Genomic DNA, 21,166 nt, shown 5'->3' with positions numbered 1-21,166 from the left:
GAGCAATTTAGCCTGTGCGCCATGACTACTGAACCAGTGCTCTAGAGCCCGGAAACCGCACCTACTGAGTTCTGTGCCACAGCTTCTGAAGCCAGCACACTTTAGAGCCCATGCTCTGCAGTAAGAGAAGCTCCCCACAATGAGAAGCCTGCGAAACACAACTGGAGAGTAATCCCCGCTTGGCACAACTAGAGAAAAGCCTGCTCAGCAATCAAGACCCAGGACGGCTATAAATAAATAAATTTTTAAAAAGAAAATATAAAACTGGCAAAAAATTTGAACAGATAGTTCATCGAAGAAGATATATAAATGTTAAATAAGCAGATGAAAAACATACATTAGGGAAATGGACACTAGAACCACAATGAGATCACTATACCAGTCTTAGCATCAGTTCAGTTCAGTTCAGTCGCTCAGTCGTGTCCGACTCTTTTGCGACCCCATGAATCGCAGCACGCCAGGCCTCCTTGTCCATCACCAACTCCCGGAGTTCACTCAGACTCACGTCACTCGAGTCAGTGATGCCATCCAACCATCTCATCCTCTGTCGTCCCCTTCTCCTCCTGCCCCCAATCCCTCCCGCCCCCAATCCCTCCCAACATCAGTCTTTTCCAATGAGTCAACTCTTCGCATGAGGTGGCCAAAGTACTGTATTTTCAGCTTTAGCATCATTCCTTCCAAAGAACACCCAGGGCTGATCTCCTTCAGAATGGATTGGTTGGATCTCTTAGCATAGAGACAATTAAAAAGACGGACCATGGCAGGTGTTGGCTAGAGAAATAGAAACTCTCAGATATTTCTGGTGGGAATGTAAAACAACATTCCCTTTGGAGTATGATTTGCCAGTTTCCTAAAACGTTAACCATATACCTTTCCTATGATCCTACCATTTCGCTCCTACATATTAATGTAAGAGAAAGGAAAGCCAGAAAAAGAAGCCATGCATACTACATGATTCAGTTTATATAGAGGTCTAGAAAATGCTGTTATCTGTAGTGATAGTAGATCAGTGGCTGCTTGGATACTGTGATCTCAACAGAAATCTCTATAGAGCTTTATTTCTCAAAGTTAGTGTGGAAAACCTTGTACACCAGACTTAACTAGAAAGGGTTATTTCAAAATTCAACCTTAAATTCAATGCTACTTATGCAGAGGATGGTTAGAAAAAGAGCTGAAATCAAGCAGTGCAGAGTAAGCACAATTTCAAAACACAAGTGTGTTTGTTTTATTCAAGTTGTGCTTGTTGGGTAATGAACATGTGGTAAGCTGAGTGATGGCCAGATGGTAATGATAACCCTGTATGAGAGACAGCAAAAGAGACACAGATGTATAGAACAGTCTTTTGGACTCTGTGGGAGAGGGAGAAGGTGGGATGATTTGGGAGAATGGCATTGAAACATGTATAATATCATATATGAAACGAATCGCCAGTCCAGGTTCGATGCATGATACTGGATGCTCGGGGCTGGTGCACTGGGACGACCCAGAGGGATGGTACAGGGAGGGAGGAGGGAGGGGGGTTCAGGATGGGGAACACGTGTACACCCGTGGAGGATTCATGTTGATGTATTGCAAAACCAATACAATATTGTAAAGTAATTAACCTCCAATTAAAATAAATACATTTATATTAAAAAAAGAAATAAGAAAAGTGATATAAATTCTTTGAGCCTCATGTTTTTCATATAAAACTGGAGGTAATAAAACTCTTCAGAATTTTTAAAGGAATAAATGTTGTGTATAAAAGCATATACTATGCTGCAGCCTCCACTTGTAGAAAGTTCCCTGGTACGATATTTATTTATTATTTATCTATTTTAAATTCCTATTTTGTGGTTTTAGATGATTTATTTTCATACAGTTTAACCTTATATCATTTTACTTGTGTTGTTATTTCTATTTTATCAGTAATTTATCTTTAAATTTTATCTTTAAATATATTTACATGTGTCAGTTGGCTATCCTTTACCAGAGATATGCAAGATTTTTGTATGTATGTTTAGCAAATACTATTTTTTTTTCTTCTATGGTACAAAAAAAATTTAAAAAGCAGGGCCTTAAAACTTAAAGGTGACAGTTTTTAAAAATACCTCAAGTTCATCTCTACTGTCTATGATGACCATGTTCAAGGTCAAACTCTGCAATACTCAGCTCATTATCAAAAGCAAAGCCTGAAGGGAGTGAAGTGAATGAATCCATGTACTCTCTGTTCTATGCAATCAACCTTTGATCTTCCAGAAGGTTAGTAACAATATGCTGTCTGGTTAGAACAGCCATTTATCTTGATATTAGTTTAGTATATTCCACCAGCGCCACTTTACATAACCACCTCCTTTGAATCATTTTGGTTAAGTCATGGCAATGGTCTGTCCAGCTGAAATCAAAGTCCAAAGATATCTATCTGAGTACTGAGTTGGTAGGCCATTTTATTTCTTGGCAAGGGCTCTTAAGTGCTGGGCATAAATCTCACCACTATGTAAACTAGAAAGCATTCTGGAAAACCCATGCTATCCAGCAATTCCTCAGTCAGTGGCCCTGTTGGAACTTAACACCTCACTTCCTTACCGCAATTGCTACTCAAAGAACTAAAGCTTTTCAGCTACCTCAGCTCTCTCCAGGTTCCTTTAGTAGTACTCTAGTACTGAGCCTCTGACCCAAGAGATATCTTTGTTTTGGTTTTCCTCAGTTTTACAGTCTTTTGATGGCTAAATTCAACACATGGTATAATTTATCAAGCTATGACAAGTTGGTTTCTCAGCAGTATGGATTCTGATCCCTATCTGCTCTTATCTCTGGTCCAAGATAAGGATGACATTTGTTGAGATCTGAGTAGATCAAACAAATCTCTTTATCATTCTCAGCAAACAAATAGTTTTCTTCTCTTTTGTCGTGAAATGGACACTTACGTTACTTCAAGTCTTCATTAAAAGCATGTCTTTGGCTCTTTCTAAATTAGCCTAAGCCTAGGAATAATTAACTGAAGTGTTGGTGCTCCTGTAGTGCCGTTTATTCTTCTCTAACAGTCCATGGTACATTGTGGGCTACTGGTTTGTCTTTTTGCCCTTTGAAAATAGTAGTTGTCTCATTCCTCTTTTAAATCCTCACAGCTTAGCACAGTTCAGGGGTTATATTATATACTCAGTTGATGTTTAATTATTGCTTCATTGTGTAATAATTATTTATGTATCATAATAGCTTTAAAAATTCAAAAAACACTAAATTCATTTAATCTCCTTTAATGAGTATTTGTTATATATAAAAACAGAGGTATAAAGTCCTGTTCCCAAGCCCAAACCTCTAATTAACTTAAACCTTGAGTTTTTTTTTTAATTACTCATTTGAAATAATTGTCTTTATACCTGAAAAATGGATTTATTGAAATGTTTGAGATAAAAAACTATGTATTGTAAGAAACATAAGACAAACATTTCAAGAGTACAAAATTAGTTGTAGAAATAACATAATTTGCCAGTAAACCCACATTTTATTAGAAATGTGCAAAGCTTTTTGATGTAAAAGTTTTGGTTTTGTCATTTTTTAATACTGAGCACCCATTTTTATTTACCCATTTCCCATGGAGAGGTAACTCCTTGCATGCATTTTATCTCTCCATATGTAAATTCAAGGTTCAATCTTCTCAATGGGATAACAGGTCACAACTCAGAGATTTGAATTATAATGAATCCAGTGACAAGGATTTTCTCTCGTGGATTCCAAAGCCGGCTAGGACTCTTCATGTCAAGATGTAAAAGTCTGTAAGGTGTTATGTTTCCCTCAGATTCTATCCCACAGGAGGCTAAACCCACAATCTCCCTCATGTTTCTCATTCAGAAAAAAAAAAAAAAAAAATGACTGCGTTCAGAATTGTTCAACAATTGCTCTTTTGTCTTGGCTCATTCTTCACATCAAAGTGGCTTTCATATTTTTCCTGTAAGACCAGGTTGTTGGTTTAGGGTTGTATAAACTTTGCGGTCTGGTGTCTGGATTTTCACTGAGGACGATCTTCCCTGGATCGTCTTCTAGATGCTGATTAGGAAGAAGGCAGAGAACATAGATTGTAAATAGGATGAAATTATAGTGTTTAACAATATGATATTTACTCATGTGTATGGGTGCATGCTCAGTGGCTTCAGTCATGTCCACCTCTTTGCAACCCCATGGACTGTAGCCCGCCAGGCTCCTCTGTCCATGGGATTCTCCAGACGAACACTGGAGTGGGTTGCCATGCCCTCCTCCAGGGATCTTCCTGCCCCAAGGATCGAACCTGCGTCTCCTCTGTTGCAGGCAGACTCTTTATCACTGAGCCATCAGCAAAGCCCCATTTTATGCATAATTATATCTATAAAAGACTATTATTTCTTATTATAATAAATGTTAAATTATGTTTTCTTAATAATATTCTGCTTATGATGAAACCAAGTCATCTTTTGATCAAAGGTATATGAACATAATAAAGTTATGCTTTATTTCCTTGGAAAATTTGGATGATTTTGCATGTTTAAAAGAAATCCATTATAAAATTTTCACTTAAAAATTATTTGTACAATTGAGTCTTTAGTTTCAAATGTCTATATTGGACTAGATTAAAATCAGATATGCCTATAAATGCATTTATAAGCCTTGCAATTTCTTTTGACTATTAGTATGTAATTCTAAGTTCCACAAAGGAAATCTTTGATATTTGATTGTACCAGAATATAAGGTATCCTAAGTGAAGGATGAGAAAATGCACATAAATGAAGCTATAAAGAAAGCTATAATGCATAGGTGATATATACATGTATATAACCTACACACTATATCAACATTTTGTACATAGATATATTAATCATTTCCTATAAGTGTACAGTATATATAGCTTTGAATTTATTTTTGTCTCAAACTGCAGCCTCATCTTAAATAATAGTTTCACAGAGTTCAGGTGTACCTGCAACTTATTTTTACTGAACTTTGGTATTCAAAGATTTCCTTTCAGATTAACTCTACTTTAGTCTACCCCAGTGATTCAATATATTTAACTGTTTACATGAGTATAATTTTCTTTCCTTAATGTTTGCTTTTCTTACATTTTATTAATAGTGAGTGATATGAAAGATTTATTTTCTGATTCATATCATCAAAATACTTTGCTTAAAATAAAGCATATTAAAAGACTCTCCTTTGTTTTGTCTTAATTAACAGGTGTGCCACTTATGCAAATTACCATAATCAATATATTTACCTTGAACTCTTTTGTTGGCTTGTATCTTTCTCACAGGTGTGTCTGAAATTAAACAGTTGTAGTTAAAAATACTTTGAAATTATGGCTAACATGAGACAGGAAAACAGCTTAGCAGAAAAGTGTAAAGTTTTAAATAAACATCATTTAAACATGTAGATTCTCTCCTGGAGTAGTGAGACTTTGGCATTGGCAACAGACATTTGTTTTCCTTATATCATAATGAATGTTTACTATTTTTGCAAAACGTATTGTTTTATTATGGTATGTGGAGCCCCAGATGGTGTTCCATTTTTTCATGGAGTAAGTGACTTACATGATTTGCTTTTCATCCTTTTTATAAAAGGCATCACTTTATGATGAAAGGATGTCTAACATCCTATGAAGTTTAGCAGAAGTATATTCCCAGAGTTATGCACTCATTTTTTTCCTAGTAATTCCTATTTGTGATATATCAGACTTCTGCCTCTGTAAAATTCTCATTGTAACTTAATTTTGATTAACTTTATGCCAATAAACAGTTCAAGAAGTTTGTACCAATTCAATTCCTGAATCGAATTCTAATCCGACAAGACCATTTAAAAATCAAATAGTTAAAAATAATAAGAGTTCATATTTTAGAATTTCAAGTGTTCATAACAATGCAATGTTCATACAATGTAATATTTTGCAAAATATTTCCCAGGTCTTCATTTTTTCTTTTAACTTATTGACAAGACTACTTGTTCAACTGAAATTCACATTTTCATTCTGTTGTTGGACATTTGAAATCAAAGCATAAATATGGTCCCTATAGTGACTTCACTTCTCTGCTTACCTTCTTTATTTTTTCTCCGAAGTTTGACTTCTTGATTTTTATATATTATCTGTACTCAACAATGAAGTCAAAATTTTTCTATGATATACAAATGCATTTTTTTTTCAATTCTCTGAAATCTCATAAAAGTAAGACATGAAACTATCACCAACAGTATTTTTGGCTATATAATGTCAAGAATTAAAAAAAAAAAGAAATATTAAGCATTTTTTGAAGAATTCTGTTTCTGTCTACATAGCACATTTCCAGCATGTCTTTTTACTCTGCCTGGATATAAGTTACATAACCATATGCATTAATACTATAGTAAAATGCAGAACTATGGAAAACCTCCTCAGATTGGATAGTGGGGGAGAGTTTAGGTGAGATAGAAAAGTCTGAATTATGAGTATGCTCCAACTGATATATTTCTCTTAACTTCAGGTTTATTTGGTCACAAAAAATGGCTTATAACATATTGTCAAGAAAAGATGGAAATCATTGTATAAAATGGACTTACTAATTCCAAAGAGCACTTATCATGCAACTTAAAACAAGATTTCAACACTACTTTTGAAAACAAGCACTTACACTCAATTTTCTTTTATAGATTTGGCAGCATCTGATTAATGCATATCTAATTAACTAACTTGTTAATTTATTACTATTTGGCTATGACAAAATCAAAATAAGAAATATTCACTGTGGCAAACAAATATCTCTTGAAGAAAAGCTTAATTAAAATGTAGATAATCAGATTTTCTCTCAGTGGCTCTCTACCATTTCAAACTGAATGACACTTGTATGTTGTGTTTAGAGAAACAAGTGTTAAGGTAAACCAGTCATTGGAATGATCCCACGAAAATGCCCCTCCCCACCATGTTTCCTTAAACACACAAAGTGTTTTGACCCAATTATCTGCAAGATTGTTGTATTTTTACATAGCTATGACTTTGTAAATTTAAAGTAGAGCATAAAATATTCCTTTGTTGACCATGTTAGTGTGAATTGACCATAATCCTGATAGTAGCTAACATCACTGAGAACATTATTATTCTTCAGTGAACATTATTCCAAGTGCTGTTCATATATTGGCTCATTTTTATGTAGGTAACATTACCATCCCCACTTCCCAGATTAAGAAAACATCAGTTTACTTAAGTTCAAGTGGGAACCCAGACTGGAAGCCAGACTTAGGACCTGATCCTCTGTTCTGTACAGAGGCCATGAATCTTCAAATGTTATACTGGCAGATTTATCAAAACCTTCTCAAACAGCTTTTTGCTGTTGTTCCTTTCTCCATAGCCTACTTTTCTGTGATTTTCCCTTAATGACTTCAGTAGTTTCAGTAAATGTAGTTCTATTTAAGATAAGAGTGAACAACTGTACACATTTTTGAGAAGAATTTTTAGTGAAGGGGTCTGAAGTGTTTCAATAACAAATCATAATATTAGTACCAATTGACCATTTAGCCAAGTTTATAAACATGACCTAAATGATTGAGGAATACATTCAATTCACCAAAGTGTACTGTATGTACCGCAAAATGAGCAGTTCAGATAGAAAACTACAAGCTTTGAGATGAAGACCATAGTTTAGCTATAGATCAATTATCAATATTCTGAAAGAAAAAAAAAGCCTATCTTGCATGACATAATCTTTATTCACACCAGCTTCATTGGTGTTTCTTGGGATCTAGACAAGAGGACACTTGTTACTCAGTGTTGATCCAGTGGTTTTACAGGGCTGGAAAAAAGAAAACTAGAATGTCCAGTTAATGTCCAGGTATTAGTAACTATACCACTTATATTGTCTTCCTTACGAGAAAAGAATCCTTGGAAGTGTTTTGATAAAAATTTATGCTGTGGCAAGGACCTAGTGTATAGCACATGGAACTCTGTTCAATGTTATGTGGCAGCCTGGATGGGAGGGGAGTTTGGGGGAGAATAGATACATGTATATGTATGGCTCAATCATCTATATGTATGGCACAGCTCTGCTGTGTATGCATCTGTAACTATCACAACTTTGTTAACTGGCTATGCTCCAATATAAAACATAACATCTTTTTAAAAAACTATTAAATTTATGTTGTGACATTGACGAAATGAATGCTTTATAAGTATGTAGAGAAACCAAACACTGGAAGATAAAGGAATCAACCTCTGGGATGAACAGGAACCAGAATTAAAGAAGGATTATATTTCTATTGATTAAAAGTAGATTATCTTATTCTTGTAACCGGTATTATCTTCTTTTGGCCGAAGTTATTCTTCAAAACTCAGTTCATTGTTTATAATGGACTTGATAACAGGGGCGTATTGAAGGGGAGGAAAACATACTTACCTGAAGTTTAAGTCTAAATAAATTAAAGCAATATATACAAGTGCGGCTACTAATTGGTTCATTCTCTAAAAAGCACTGCCATTCTACAAAGCTGCTTACTATGGCAAGGACTGAAAAAAAAAGAATTCAACTTAATTTTCACAATGTCTGCATTTCTTCACTCAAATCCCCACCTTTTTCTAGTAGAGTGTAAGCATTTAGATGTAGATGAGTAAATTTTATATTATAGCTTATAGGAAACTGGTTCTACTGTGGCTTTGGGAGTGTCATATACTCCCAGCAGTCTAAAAGGAAGTCTTGTATTTTTCAGACACACATTTTTCTATTGAGGGGAAATTCAGTCACTGGCTCAAAAAAATTATTTATTTTTACTATTGCTGAACAGCATCAATATTATGTAAGAGATTCTGCCTATGTAAAAATAAAGAATAAGAAAACAGTAATTGCTAAAAATATATACAGTCCCAAAAGAAAGTACTTCTTGGACATAGTACTATAATTTTTAAAATTTTAAGCATAAAGCTAATGAGAACCATACTTTGGATAAACACTAAACTTGTATTTCTTAATTCACAGTATATTTCAAAGAACATATTTGATTTTTCTAGATAATTTAAATTCTTGTTTATCTAAAACAATTTCTTAAGTACTTTTTTTGTTAACAAAATGAATTAGAAATTAGTTTAGTCAAACTTCTTTGAGTAATTACCATTGAGAGTTTGTGTAGATTTTGAATTCTTTTTCTTCTTTCCTTTTAAAAGTAGGTCCTTTTAATGCCATAGACAGAGAACATTCCATATTTTAAAGATTAAAATTAATTTCATATGCAAAACAATTTACAGCTCCAGGTATAGATTATCACTTGAACTGTTAGAAGAAACAGATAACTCATTCCTGAGAATGTAGTTTTGGAAAATAAAGTTGCTAAATGCAATTTTTTTTTTTTTGCTAGTTCTATGCACTTAAAAAAATTCATAAACATGCCTTTTATTATGGTTGTGGGGGCAGTGAATACATTTTTTAAAATATAAAAATTATTTCAATTTGGGCTTCTTTTAATAATTACCAATTTAAAAAGCATCCCTCTTTCACATACTAAGAATATCCTTACAGTTGTCTGTATCAGAGCAAAAAAATATTCATTGCTCCCCACTGAACTTTTTAAAGACTGTTTAAACTAGTAATTCTTTCTTTATACCTCTTACTTTAACCACCATTGACCCAATCAATCTGTTAAGACAGACATGATGCTGTTTTTAACCTAATTAAGAAACAAACAAACCTGAATGCTCAGTCTTTAAAAAGCTGAAGAACTCAGTTATCAGAACCTGTTAAGTGGGTTAGTTGTTTCCCTTTTACTAACCTCCCTGAAGCAGTCTTTTAATTTCTTCATCTTCAAATAAATGACCATCACCACCTTCAATGAATTTGGTGACCTTGGTGACCTCTGAGAGGATACATGTTTATAGCAGAAATTGGTTTATGTAATAAAAAGGCTGGAGATTTGATGCGATACATAATGGCATCTGCCAAACAATAAATTCCAGACCAACACTTGGTTCTTTCTTGGTTTTTAGTGCTGTTTTTTGATAAGCCAATTTTCTTACAAAGTTGTTGAACAGTATATAACAAATATAGAACAAAACCATCAAAATGACTATCATCTGAGTTTCATTCCCTATCTTTGGATTTTTTTCTTGTGTTGGTATGGAACTAGAACAAAGGAGTGAGATAGAGTAGAAAATGTAAAAGTCCTCAAAGATTATTTTAGAATTTGATATAAATAGATAGCTTAAGAAAGTCACATTCTTATTTTTGTAAACATACTGACCTTCTTGCAACAATTTCTTCAGAGTTTCTTCTGTTTCTCCACCTGTAGTTGAAATCCTAGTGTATTTTATTTCAGGACCTAAAGGAAAGACAGTTTACAAAAAGACCTGAAACAAGGGTAGGCACACTTCCTCTGTGACGGTTAGATAGTGAGTAATTTAGACTTTATGGGTCATATGGTTGGTGTTGCAACTATTCAAAGTTGAATAGTTGTGTGAAATAGCCACAGTAGTAGTACTACTACTACACAGTAAAATAGTAGTGTGAAAATAGCCATAGACATTGTATAAATGAATGGTCACATCATGTTCCAATAAAACTTTATTTACATAAGTATTAAAAGATGGCATGGGCCATAGTTGCTGACTACTTGTTTAGACAAATACTTATAAAATAGCTGAACTCAGAATTTAATGCTAATTCATTGGTGGCAGACTGATACAGAGGTTTACTGAAATTATTTATAAATTGTTTTATACTAACTTGCATATATTTTGGTGTGTAGACCTTAAGATTAATGGAAAATTCAAAGGAGGGAATGGTTTTTCTTTTAGGATTTAGTAACTCAGTAATAAATAGCAAAGTGAAGATAATGTATTATATAATACATATGTGTATTCATAATAAAAACACATGCTTATAAATTTGCTCCCAAATTTCCAACTCAGGAGAAAACATAGATTATATATTTAGAGTTAGTATTATTTCTACCAAAAAAGAAATGAATAACTTCAGTAACCACCATGAAAATGACTTAAGCCTCTTTAATGAATCTTATAGAGATATTTTAGGATTAAATGTGATTTGCTCTTTGTAATCCAGGCATAGATGTCTGGAGCATCCCATGGACAGAGGAACCTGGCAGGCTATATAGTCCATAGAGTTGCGTTGAATGCACACACACACACACACACACACACACAGTGTTCCATAGTATTGAATTAAAGACTACCTGTAATGATTCGTTCTTCCCTTGTTTCTTTTTCAGTTATCTCCACAGGCACTCCATCAATGATCTTGGTGTATTTTTTAATAATTGGCTCTAAATTGGGGAAGAAAAATGCATTTGATTTGTCCTAGTATGGTGTCTAAATGGCCATAAGCTAGACATTTAATTAAATGTATTAAATGTACAGTTGATTAAATGTATTTCTCACAGTAATACTATTTAGAAATCAATCATAATCATTTGGAGAACATATCTCAAATAAATTCAGATAATAGAGGTCTAAAGGCTAGTAGTCATGTCCTGAATCTTGAGTAAAGGAGAGAGCCAACTGTCAAGCTAACACTCCATGTCATACTTGTCTCCTGACTGTGCAATAAGCATTTAGGGAGAATCCAAGGAATTACAACATCATTAGAATGGGAACCTCATAATAAGTCCTAGCTGTGGCTTATTAGTCTTATAGAATTTTCATTCTTTCTTCTAAGACCAACATGTTATCTGGTATTGATGTGATTGTTTTCATTATATTCATAATCATCCTTGCATATGAAGAGTAAGGATGGTTTTGTGGGACCTGGTGATTTAATGGTAAAATCGATTCCAACTAGATCCATTAAAAGGTAAACTATAGCTAATAAGAATCCATAACTAATAAAAGCTTTCCACCAATGTGTATAAAAGTCAAGAGAAAACATCAGGTATTCAATATATTTAAACCAGTACAATTTCAAAATGTTCACAGTGATCCTAAGTAGGCTAGGGAAACAGAACGCACCTCCATGGATCACTTCAGTTACCGTTTCACCTTCCTTAATCAGTCTGAATTCAGGTTCACCTTCAATTTTGACCTTTGGTATTGTGCGTCCTGAGGCATTGTTTTAGGAGACAAATTATCATGTTAATGCAGTCCTTTAAATTTACCAAAACAGGAAACTTATTTCAACATTGGTGTTGTTCAAATGTCAAAGTGCTTTCAGGTTTTATGAAATCGATTTTAAACAGTTCCCATTGTCTTCAGATTGAGTACTATTTAGGAGAACAAATGACTCCTGGGTCAATTAGGGTGCTACTAAAATGAATTTCATCAGCTTTAGCACTTAAACTAATGTTTAATTGATCCATTTATTCATAGTTATAAATTCTGATCACATATATATATAACACATATATAACAAAATGTTATATATGACTATACTTTGTGAATCACACAGTATGTACAAATTTCAGTTGCTCTAATGATAGCTAGTGTAGATCTTACTTTACCATACTGGTGTCTATTACTTGCTTTTCTTATTATATTTTAAATTTAATTTTTAAGTACTCTGTATATTATATTTTTTATCTAATGGGCATAACTAAACATCAAAAAAGCCCAACTTTATGCCTACCTTTAAGATATGATTTTCAGGTTTTGTGGGAAAATGGGAGTACTTACCTTCTCTATGTGAATGCTGCAAATATTTACTAATTAATAGTTAAACAGTCCTTCAAATGCAAAAGTTGTGTTACATTTGACTTGCAAAATGATTTTGCTCCAAGAGAAAATGATTTTGCTCCAAGAGAAAATCATTTTGAATGTTAGAAAGCTGATTACTACATTACTACATAGTAATTAGATGAGAAGTTCAGTACATTTAACTCATACAGTAACACCCTTTAACAGTTGAATGGAACTATATATCCTTATCTTTGAGAAGGTTTATTTGTTTGTCCAGAAATTGTCAATGTACACCATTACCCAGAATTAAATAGTCTAGGAAGATCTAAAATAATGAAACAAGAGTACAGCTGGTTCAAACAATAAGTATTTCACACCATAATATTTGATCTATGGGGTCAAGGGACATTGAGAATCAAAACATAAGGCCAAGTTTTTAAGGTGTGGAAACATCAAAGGGAAAGAACAGCTAAGGAGTTTAAGAGCAGGAAGTGAGTTAATAAAATATCCAAGTAGACATTTCTTTAGAAGAGCCTCAACTAGCACTTGAGAAACATTCTCCACCCTTAAAGTTCTATGAAGGCAGGAATTTACTACCAAAAATTTTTTTTTCATATTTACTCTGGCGGGCACATAGGAAAATACCCAGCACAGGAGGGGTACAATAAGTATTTATTGAATTGAATTTCAGTTGATTTATTCCTAATTCTAAAATTTGGTTAAGTACCTTTTCTAAGAAACATCCTAAATTGGAGTCTAATATATGTAATAAGAATTCAAGAGTTACCAATGAATCAGCAAAAGTTTAAACAGTGAGAAGGAAAGGCCAATAGCTATCCTAGGATGACACAATTATAGATGGCTGCCAAGGCAAGTATTAATATTTGTCTCCCTCATTAAGTTATACAAAGTCAAATTTCCAAATTTTTTAACTGAAGAGTTGTTAATGCACAGGTGACATGATCCCATTTTTCATCTTAGTTCCCTTCGTAGGAGGAACCCAAGTAGAGTTGATGCTCCATTGTTTTCCTAATTGAAAAAACAGTAATACAGTAGAATCCTGTTCACAAAGATTGGGAAGGTAGATGGGTTGAAAGAAGAAGCTTGAAAGAAAAGAGACAAATCTTGGAAAATAAAAATAGTGCGTCTGAATGATTTCTACTGAAGAAGATGTGTGCAAGTGATTATACGCAATTTTAGGGAATCTAATTTTTTAAAAATAGTACAAGAATTTTAAAATTAAGGACCATTTTACTTTTTCATTAAAATGATCAAGAAACATTTTCTAAACAAAAATGTCTGTGATTTAACTTCTTAAAGCACCAAATTCTCTCTCTCTTTAAACAACCTAATTTTATTTATTTTAACTTTATTTTTTTGGCCATGCTACAAGGCTTGCAGGATCTTAATTCTCCAAACAGGGATGAAGCCTGGGCCACCACAATGAAAACATTGAGTCCTAATCACTGAACATCCAGGGAAGTCCCCAAGTTCTCTTCATCACTATACAAGAGCCATCAAATGCTCCAATGACAATAGGCACGGTATTTGTTTTTCTAAAGCACAGATTTCAAATACCTCAACTTTAAGTTTTAAGAATGTATAAATATATAGATAACTACTAGGAAATACACTTTAACATACATACTTCCAATGTCTAAGTTTTAAGTAATGACTCACTTTTAGAGGAGTCAAAAGTATTCAGGAAGTTGCCATCTCAATTTATAAAATGAGAAGAAATTCCCAAATCAAAGATAATTACAGGAACAGTTTTCTTAATATTTGACTGATGACATAATCTGTTTTTTTTTTTTTGAAGACTGGTTCTATTCTTCTTTCAGGATAATGAAAAGATAACTTGGTCTTTTTTCTGTGACTAGTCACCACATTAAGATGGCTAGACTTGGACATAAAAATTCTTAAGATCTTATCCTTTGGAAGTTATTAAAACACATGAAATGAAGGGGGCGTTGGAAATATTTGAGTTGGCTAACACAGACAGTAGGGGTAGAGAGAAAAGTGACCTGATTTAATATTCTAGTATGAAACATCAGGAAATAAGTATATATGCCTATTTAATGTATTATATATGTATACATATAAGAATATATAATACTATATATATAAGAATATGTAAAATATACACACATATTCAAGGCTGGAATTAAGGATTCTAAGGTTTGATTCATTGTACCAACTACTTATTTCCTCTGTTCCTAGTGGTTTAATTAAAAAGTATATCATGGCATCTAGGTTGCTTCCATGTCCTGGCTATTACAAACAGTGCTGCGATGAACATTGGGGTACACGTGTCTCTTTCCCTTCTGGTTTCCTCAGTGTGTATGGCAGATGCATTTCGATATTTAGCAAAACTAATACAATATTGTGAAGTTTAAAAATAAAATAAATTAAAAAAAAAGTAAAAATAAATAAATAAAAATAGTCACTGAAAAAAAAAAGTATATCATGTATGGATGTACATTTTAAAAGTTTTCTTCAATATACAGCTTCTGTGCTCTCTGAGTTTGTTGAATTAAAAAATGTGTGCACTTTTTTGGAACACCTTGTAACAGTATAAAAGAGATTGATATGGGGGAGACTGGAAACACAGGTATAAAGAGTACACTCTCTGAAAGAGTCCAGGTGCAGGGAAGAAAGCTCAGAATTGGTTTGTTTAGTGAGTATCTGGGTACTAGTGCTAATGCAATGGCAAATTAAGTTCAAATGAAATCAAATACAAGCAAATGTACTGAAGGTATTAGGAATGCACAGCTACTCGTCTAAGTAAACTTGCATTCCGCATTCTGCTGTTAAATAAGCATGCCATCGATATGGAAATATTTAGCATGTTAGTTTCAAAAAGAATGTAGATACATTCATAGAAATCAGTCTATTACATGGATTTTTAAGGAACCATGTATACATTGATTTTTACCTTCTGTTTTGATAATAGGCTGAAGACTGCCTTCAATCACTTTAATTTTTGGTTCCACAACTTTGGTTATAATTTTAGTTGCTGAAAGTATAGAAAGTGGAACATAAATGATGCTTACATAAAAACAACCTGAATGAAATTGTCTTTTTTTTCCCCTTTGGTCTTTGTTGGGTACTGAGGTATCAGATGTGGTAATATGTTCAGGCAGTCACATACAGGAAATAATTCATAGTAATTATTTAGTATCTTCTCATGTCCAGATGAACTCTGAAGTCCAGTGACTTTGATTTGTTGCAGTGAAATATATACTTTCTGTGTGAGGAATCCTACCTAGAAATCTACAAGTTTGAGCTGCAGCACTAAAGCTCTTTACCTTCTTTTGTACTTCTTGAAAATACTGGCTGCGTAGCAACAAAGACAAATAAACATGATTAATTTCATACAATTCATAATATCTTAAATTGCATTGTTGGGTTCTTTCTCAGTTAGAAGAAAACATTGAAAGAAAAAGACTTGAAATATTTTTCATGCATTTGAAGACCCTGACATAGAAAGGAAAATACAAAAAAAATTAGTTCAGAATACTTAAAAATGGATTTTTCAGTCAGCCAGCCATGAGCTCTATGCAACAAATATGATATGATCATGTATTTAAATATTTGTTACAGGCTAAAATGACTATAATTTTCATCATCATCATCATTTTTAAACTGAAAGCTATGTATTTTGAATGTATGTCATCCACCCAACTGAAATAATTATGTGCAAAATATATTTAAAACCATTTGGTCAGCTTTTGGTTGCATAGATAACTGGAAGTGTGCCTCTGGAGTCAGATACCAGAGCTACTGACTTTTTATCATTTCTAATTAGAGCCTTAAAAGATGGAGTGATTAGATAGGGAACTAAAGCTGTCTGTGCAGTTGTAACAGACTGTGTTGACACACTAGAGGCAAGATGTTAGTACATTTGGATTTCTGTCACATTTTCACTTCAGGTGTTTGAAATGTGTATCTGTGTCAGCTCTTTGAATTAATATGGATTCCAGGGCTTAATTGTGACTGTTTCAGTTATTTCAGATTTAACATGTTGAGATCTCAAATTAGGAAACTCTGCAGTATATCAAATCAGTGTGTCTAGTTATCCATTCCACAGCTGGTCTAGCCACAGAGAAACCTTTCCATGAAGGTCAAATACATAGAGCTCTCTGCTGCTACTATCAGGATGGGTTAATTAGCTTTAGCTTAAATTTTCATTTCATGTTAAGGAACTTGAAGTTTAGAATATTTATTTGGTTCCTAGTTCTGTTTCAGTTTTGCTTTTCTGAATACTTAAATAGTTTTGACAGGTCAAAGGATGAAGATTAAATACTGATTTTATTCCTCTCCACCTCAAATGTCATATATTTGGCAACATATACTAGAGAGCATTTTTCCCCCATACAATTTAATATGTAAGGTATTTGGGGGACAAGAATAGTGCATAATAAGACAAAGAAATTTTAGAGACAGGTCAATAAAGGAACATGAAAATGGAATCTTTGGTTTAATTAGTCTCAACCTCTTTCTGAACTATGCTTCCAAGTAACAGCATACACATCAGAGAGGAGTTAAAGAAACATTCCACATCAGAATGTAAATCTCAGAGCTCTTTCAAGAGCTGTGAGTAGGTAGACAAGATTCATTAGACTTACATAATTTCATAAAATGTAGATTATTCTCTGTGAGTAGGTATCCAATGTAAGCAGAGGAAAATAAAGGAATTATAATATTTTAGGTCATTGTAAGCAAAATAGTGCATTGATATATAGAGAAAATGGTGAACCTCTCATGGATAAGGTAGGGAAATGTAGTGCAGACATAATTTTTATGGAGGAAGATGACATAGCATTTCTGATGAATAGAGCTCATAACATTTTTTGATTTTTTATAAAATATATCTTTAACAAGACTGTATACTTCCAGACTGGAATTTAAACCATGTGGAAGTATAACTATTTCCAACTAAATGTTTGAAACAGTGCTGATCTGGCCTGATGCTAAGATTGTCCATGTCATTATCACATACTTGAAATCAGTAAGAACAGCAGACATTTTGTTTTGCTCCTTACATCATCTTTATGCCTTTTCCATATCTGCCTTTTCCATATCCATATCCTTTTCCATATCTTAAAGGAAAATTTTCTTAATTAAATAACAGGATGCTCACAGTATAAAATAGAACAATTCTAGCCAAGATAAATGTACAAATGGGAGCAACGCTTTAGCTATTGATATGTTTTGAGTGTTGAACTGTAGAGTCAAAACAAAATGAAAAAGAATTTCTGCTTTGAAAGTTGCAATGAAAAAGAGGAAAAGACAAAGAAAGAAAAAGTACACTGAATAAGAAATACTATGAGTTAACATTTATGCAAATGAAATATCTTTACCATGGTTAAGAAATAGAGGTTGAATTTTGATAATCTGGTAGAGTCAGGAATAAAAGAAACCTTGGAATCTAGAAACTCTAGGTTTATCACCTGACAATGCTTTTGTTCCTTCATCCAGTTTTGAATGGGGAGAGTTTTTTGAACCACCAGCCCATAAATGTTAGAATTCTCTGACAGTCTGCCCTTAGATAGCTGAGGTCTTGAGAGTGGAATGAGCTAGAAATGTTTCAACAATATTATTTCTATTTCCACACATTTGAATTTTCAGAGCTCTGGAATGCATGACTTTCTCCCTTGCATCTTTGCCATGCTAGCAATTGTATCAAGCTGTGAGTGAAGAAGTGGTTCATTGGAGTTGAAGAGGATAGTCAAGGCTGAAAGGTCTCCTCCAGACTGCAAGCCCTGTTTCAAGTGGGATGAAATTTGCCATTGTTTGGAATTCTAAATACCAGATTATCAATCATCTCAGTAAACACAAAGAAAATTGTTTTCTTTTTTTTACATCTTGCCACGTATATGTGACAAATATTCATCATGTACTTACTGTAGACAGTTATGGGGATTTCTTTGAAGGTACTGCCACGAACAAACTGAAAATAAATATATTTAGTATCATGAAATGTAGTCGTTGCACTAACATGAAATGTTGTCACTGTATTAACAAAATCTTGGCACTGTGATTTTTAATTCTCACTAAAGAAGTGAAACTACCATTACATTTAGTAAAAATGAAGTCTTCATATGTCACTTTCAAATTTCCTGCTATTGAGCAAGATGGCAAAAATGGTTGGATTTGTTATTCAGAGTTTTAAAAATTATAAAATAGCAAATCCCAAATTAAATGTTTATTAAATAATATTGCATATGTTGTCAGGTACTTTAACCCTACTAATATTCAACCCAGTGTTTATTCTCAAATATTCCTTTGCCTTTAATTATTGTGCTGTGTGCTTAGTTGCTCAGTCATGTCCAACTCTTTGTGACCTCATGGACTCTAGCCCACCAGGCTCTTCAGTATATGGGGATTCTCTAGGCAAGAACACTGGAGTGAGTTGCCATGCCGTCCTCCAGGGGATCTTCCCAACCCAGGTCTCCTGCATTGCAGGCAGATTCTTTACCATCTGAGCAGCTAGGGAAACCCTAACAATTGTGATTAGTGACTATTTCTTATAAGTAAATATCTTTCCCTTATATTCTGTAGCAAAAATATTTGATGATAGAAAAATTATTGCTTTTATCTACACGTCCTATCTTCCCTGCTGGATTGTAAACTATTGAAGAAATGATGCAAATGGTGTATAATCAACAAAGAGCAATGTACTCAGGGTATATTTACTTATTAATGTATATATTTCTAGTTTTTTATGTTAAACCTGCAATGTCTGTTAAACACATTAGAAACATATGCAATAGTCAGGCTCCTCTGTCCATGGAATTCTCTAGGCAAGAATACTGGAGTGGGTTGCTATTTCCTTCTCCAGGGGATCTTCCCAACCCAGGAATTGAACCCAGGTTTCCTGCATTGCAGACAGATTCTTTACCAACTGAGCTACAAGGAGAGCACTATGCAATAACATCTGTACCTTAATTTGGATGTATTTGATCAGTTTATTAAGTATTTCTAGCAGCTGATCATTTCCAACAGGTGTGTCTGTGAAGAGGAATATAAAATGAATATGGTAAGAATCAATGAAATAAAAATCTAGGTTTCTATTGAAAAAGATTTATTTTTCATTAATCAGTTCAATAATTACCAACCTGCTGGATAAAGAAGTTTATCTACGACATGAATGACACCATTTGTTGTCATGATGTCAGATTCTTTTGATTTCAGTTCATTTACCAAAAGTGTATCATTTACCTGTTAAAACAGGGGATAATGTCAGTGGGAAATTTAATGAAATATGAATATTAGAATAACTGAATACTGGATTAACACTCTCATAGATATCTTCTAGAGAACTTACTCCTTTCAGATAGATTTTACTTCCTTGTGTGGTCTTTAAAATGTTTGTAACGCCAGGTTCAAAACCTTTTCCAATGAAAACTCCTGGTGTCAGGTGATAAAGGATGATGTTTTGAAGAGCATTTTTGTCCCCTAGGAGAAAAATATATATATTTATTTAATAATATGTCATATATTTTGACATTTTGATATTATGACGACTAAGGGGAAAATATTTCTTTGTGTTTATTTTTTTCCATACTGTAATTTCTTATAATGTCATTGTTCTCTCAAGGCAATATCAATGTTATATCAAAACATAGTCTCTTCAATCAGTTCAATCAAAGTATTATCCAACTTACTGGAGGAAAAAAATCAAATTATTTTTTTGAAATTGTGACTATTTCCTTCTCTGTCACCTCACTGTGTGGCCTTTAACAGAGATGACATAAGTGATTATCTAGCCCCACAACATGAGAGTAGGCAGTTATTTGAGAACACTGATGAGGGAACCGCTACATATTCTAAGTGGAATAAGGAGAGGAAGGCTAGCCATGAATATGAAAGAGGGGACTTTGCGGGGCTGACATCTAGGTAGCAACGCCTGAGGAAGAAATGAGATCATGAAATCAAGGGGCAAATATATCTGGTGTTCACTTCTACTCACGAATCAGAATTTCCTTTTCTTCATTAGTCATTCCCTTAAAGGCATCATTGGTTGGTACAAATAAGGTCCAATCTCCAGGCTGTGTTAGGAGCTCTTTCAAGTCTGCAGCTTCAAGTAGACTGAGGAAAATGCTAGGCAGGAAGGACATATGTTTATTAGATTTAGTCTAGGTAAGCCTTCCAACATGCCTGAAATACAGTAGAATCCCTTTATGTGGAAGAATGAGAAAATGGCTTATACACTTTCATATGTTTCAAATGCAATTTACTGTTAAAGGTTTATCATAGGGAAATTATTTAAATACATGTATGATTTTTAAATTTCCAAACCTCTGTTTTTCCCCTGTAATACTTGATGAAGTCACATTTGGTAACAAAATAGAAGCATTTGTTCATTTAATATTCTGCAAAAGAGTCTTTGCTAATACATACTATCATTTTTTTTAAAACATAATTATAAAAAATTTGCAAGGAGTAGTTCAGTCTATTAGATTGGTTTTTGTTTGTTTTTTACTCACCAAATCATATTATGGAAGAAAACTAGTGTTAAGAACATATTTTAATTTTGAAACATTTGTATAAGCTTCTTATTCTAAATTCCATTCTCAGCAATAC

The 21,166-nt window shown here is 33.4% G+C and overlaps 1 protein-coding gene across 7 annotated transcripts in view; it reads right to left on the bottom strand.

Moving 5' to 3' along the window:
- Positions 1-3,220: 3,220 nt before the first annotated feature.
- The window catches only part of POSTN (periostin), a 35,066-nt gene continuing 17,120 nt past the window's right edge, over positions 3,221-21,166 (bottom strand). The window contains exons 12-23 of one of the 7 annotated variants that reach the window (XM_005907142.3): positions 20,553-20,683; positions 19,908-20,038; positions 19,699-19,801; positions 19,524-19,591; positions 18,485-18,530; positions 15,513-15,593; positions 11,915-12,004; positions 11,143-11,232; positions 10,192-10,269; positions 9,724-9,807; positions 5,222-5,263; positions 3,221-4,026 (exon numbers count right to left, since the gene is read on the bottom strand). In XM_005907142.3, coding sequence (XP_005907204.1) covers positions 3,989-4,026; positions 5,222-5,263; positions 9,724-9,807; positions 10,192-10,269; positions 11,143-11,232; positions 11,915-12,004; positions 15,513-15,593; positions 18,485-18,530; positions 19,524-19,591; positions 19,699-19,801; positions 19,908-20,038; positions 20,553-20,683 — 982 coding nt within the window. In that variant the 3' untranslated portion in view covers positions 3,221-3,988. The remainder of the gene's footprint in view (positions 4,027-5,221; positions 5,264-9,723; positions 9,808-10,191; positions 10,270-11,142; positions 11,233-11,914; positions 12,005-15,512; positions 15,594-18,484; positions 18,531-19,523; positions 19,592-19,698; positions 19,802-19,907; positions 20,039-20,552; positions 20,684-21,166) is intronic. The other 6 variants (XM_005907143.3, XM_014481960.2, XM_070380396.1 and 3 more) reach the window with 6 other exon arrangements.

The sequence above is a fragment of the Bos mutus genome, chromosome 12 (assembly GCF_027580195.1).
Source record: "Bos mutus isolate GX-2022 chromosome 12, NWIPB_WYAK_1.1, whole genome shotgun sequence".
In the NCBI taxonomy this organism is placed as follows: Eukaryota; Metazoa; Chordata; class Mammalia; order Artiodactyla; family Bovidae; genus Bos; species Bos mutus.
The sequence above is the reverse complement of the archived record's forward strand: the minus strand, read 5'-3'. Positions and strand labels throughout refer to the sequence as shown.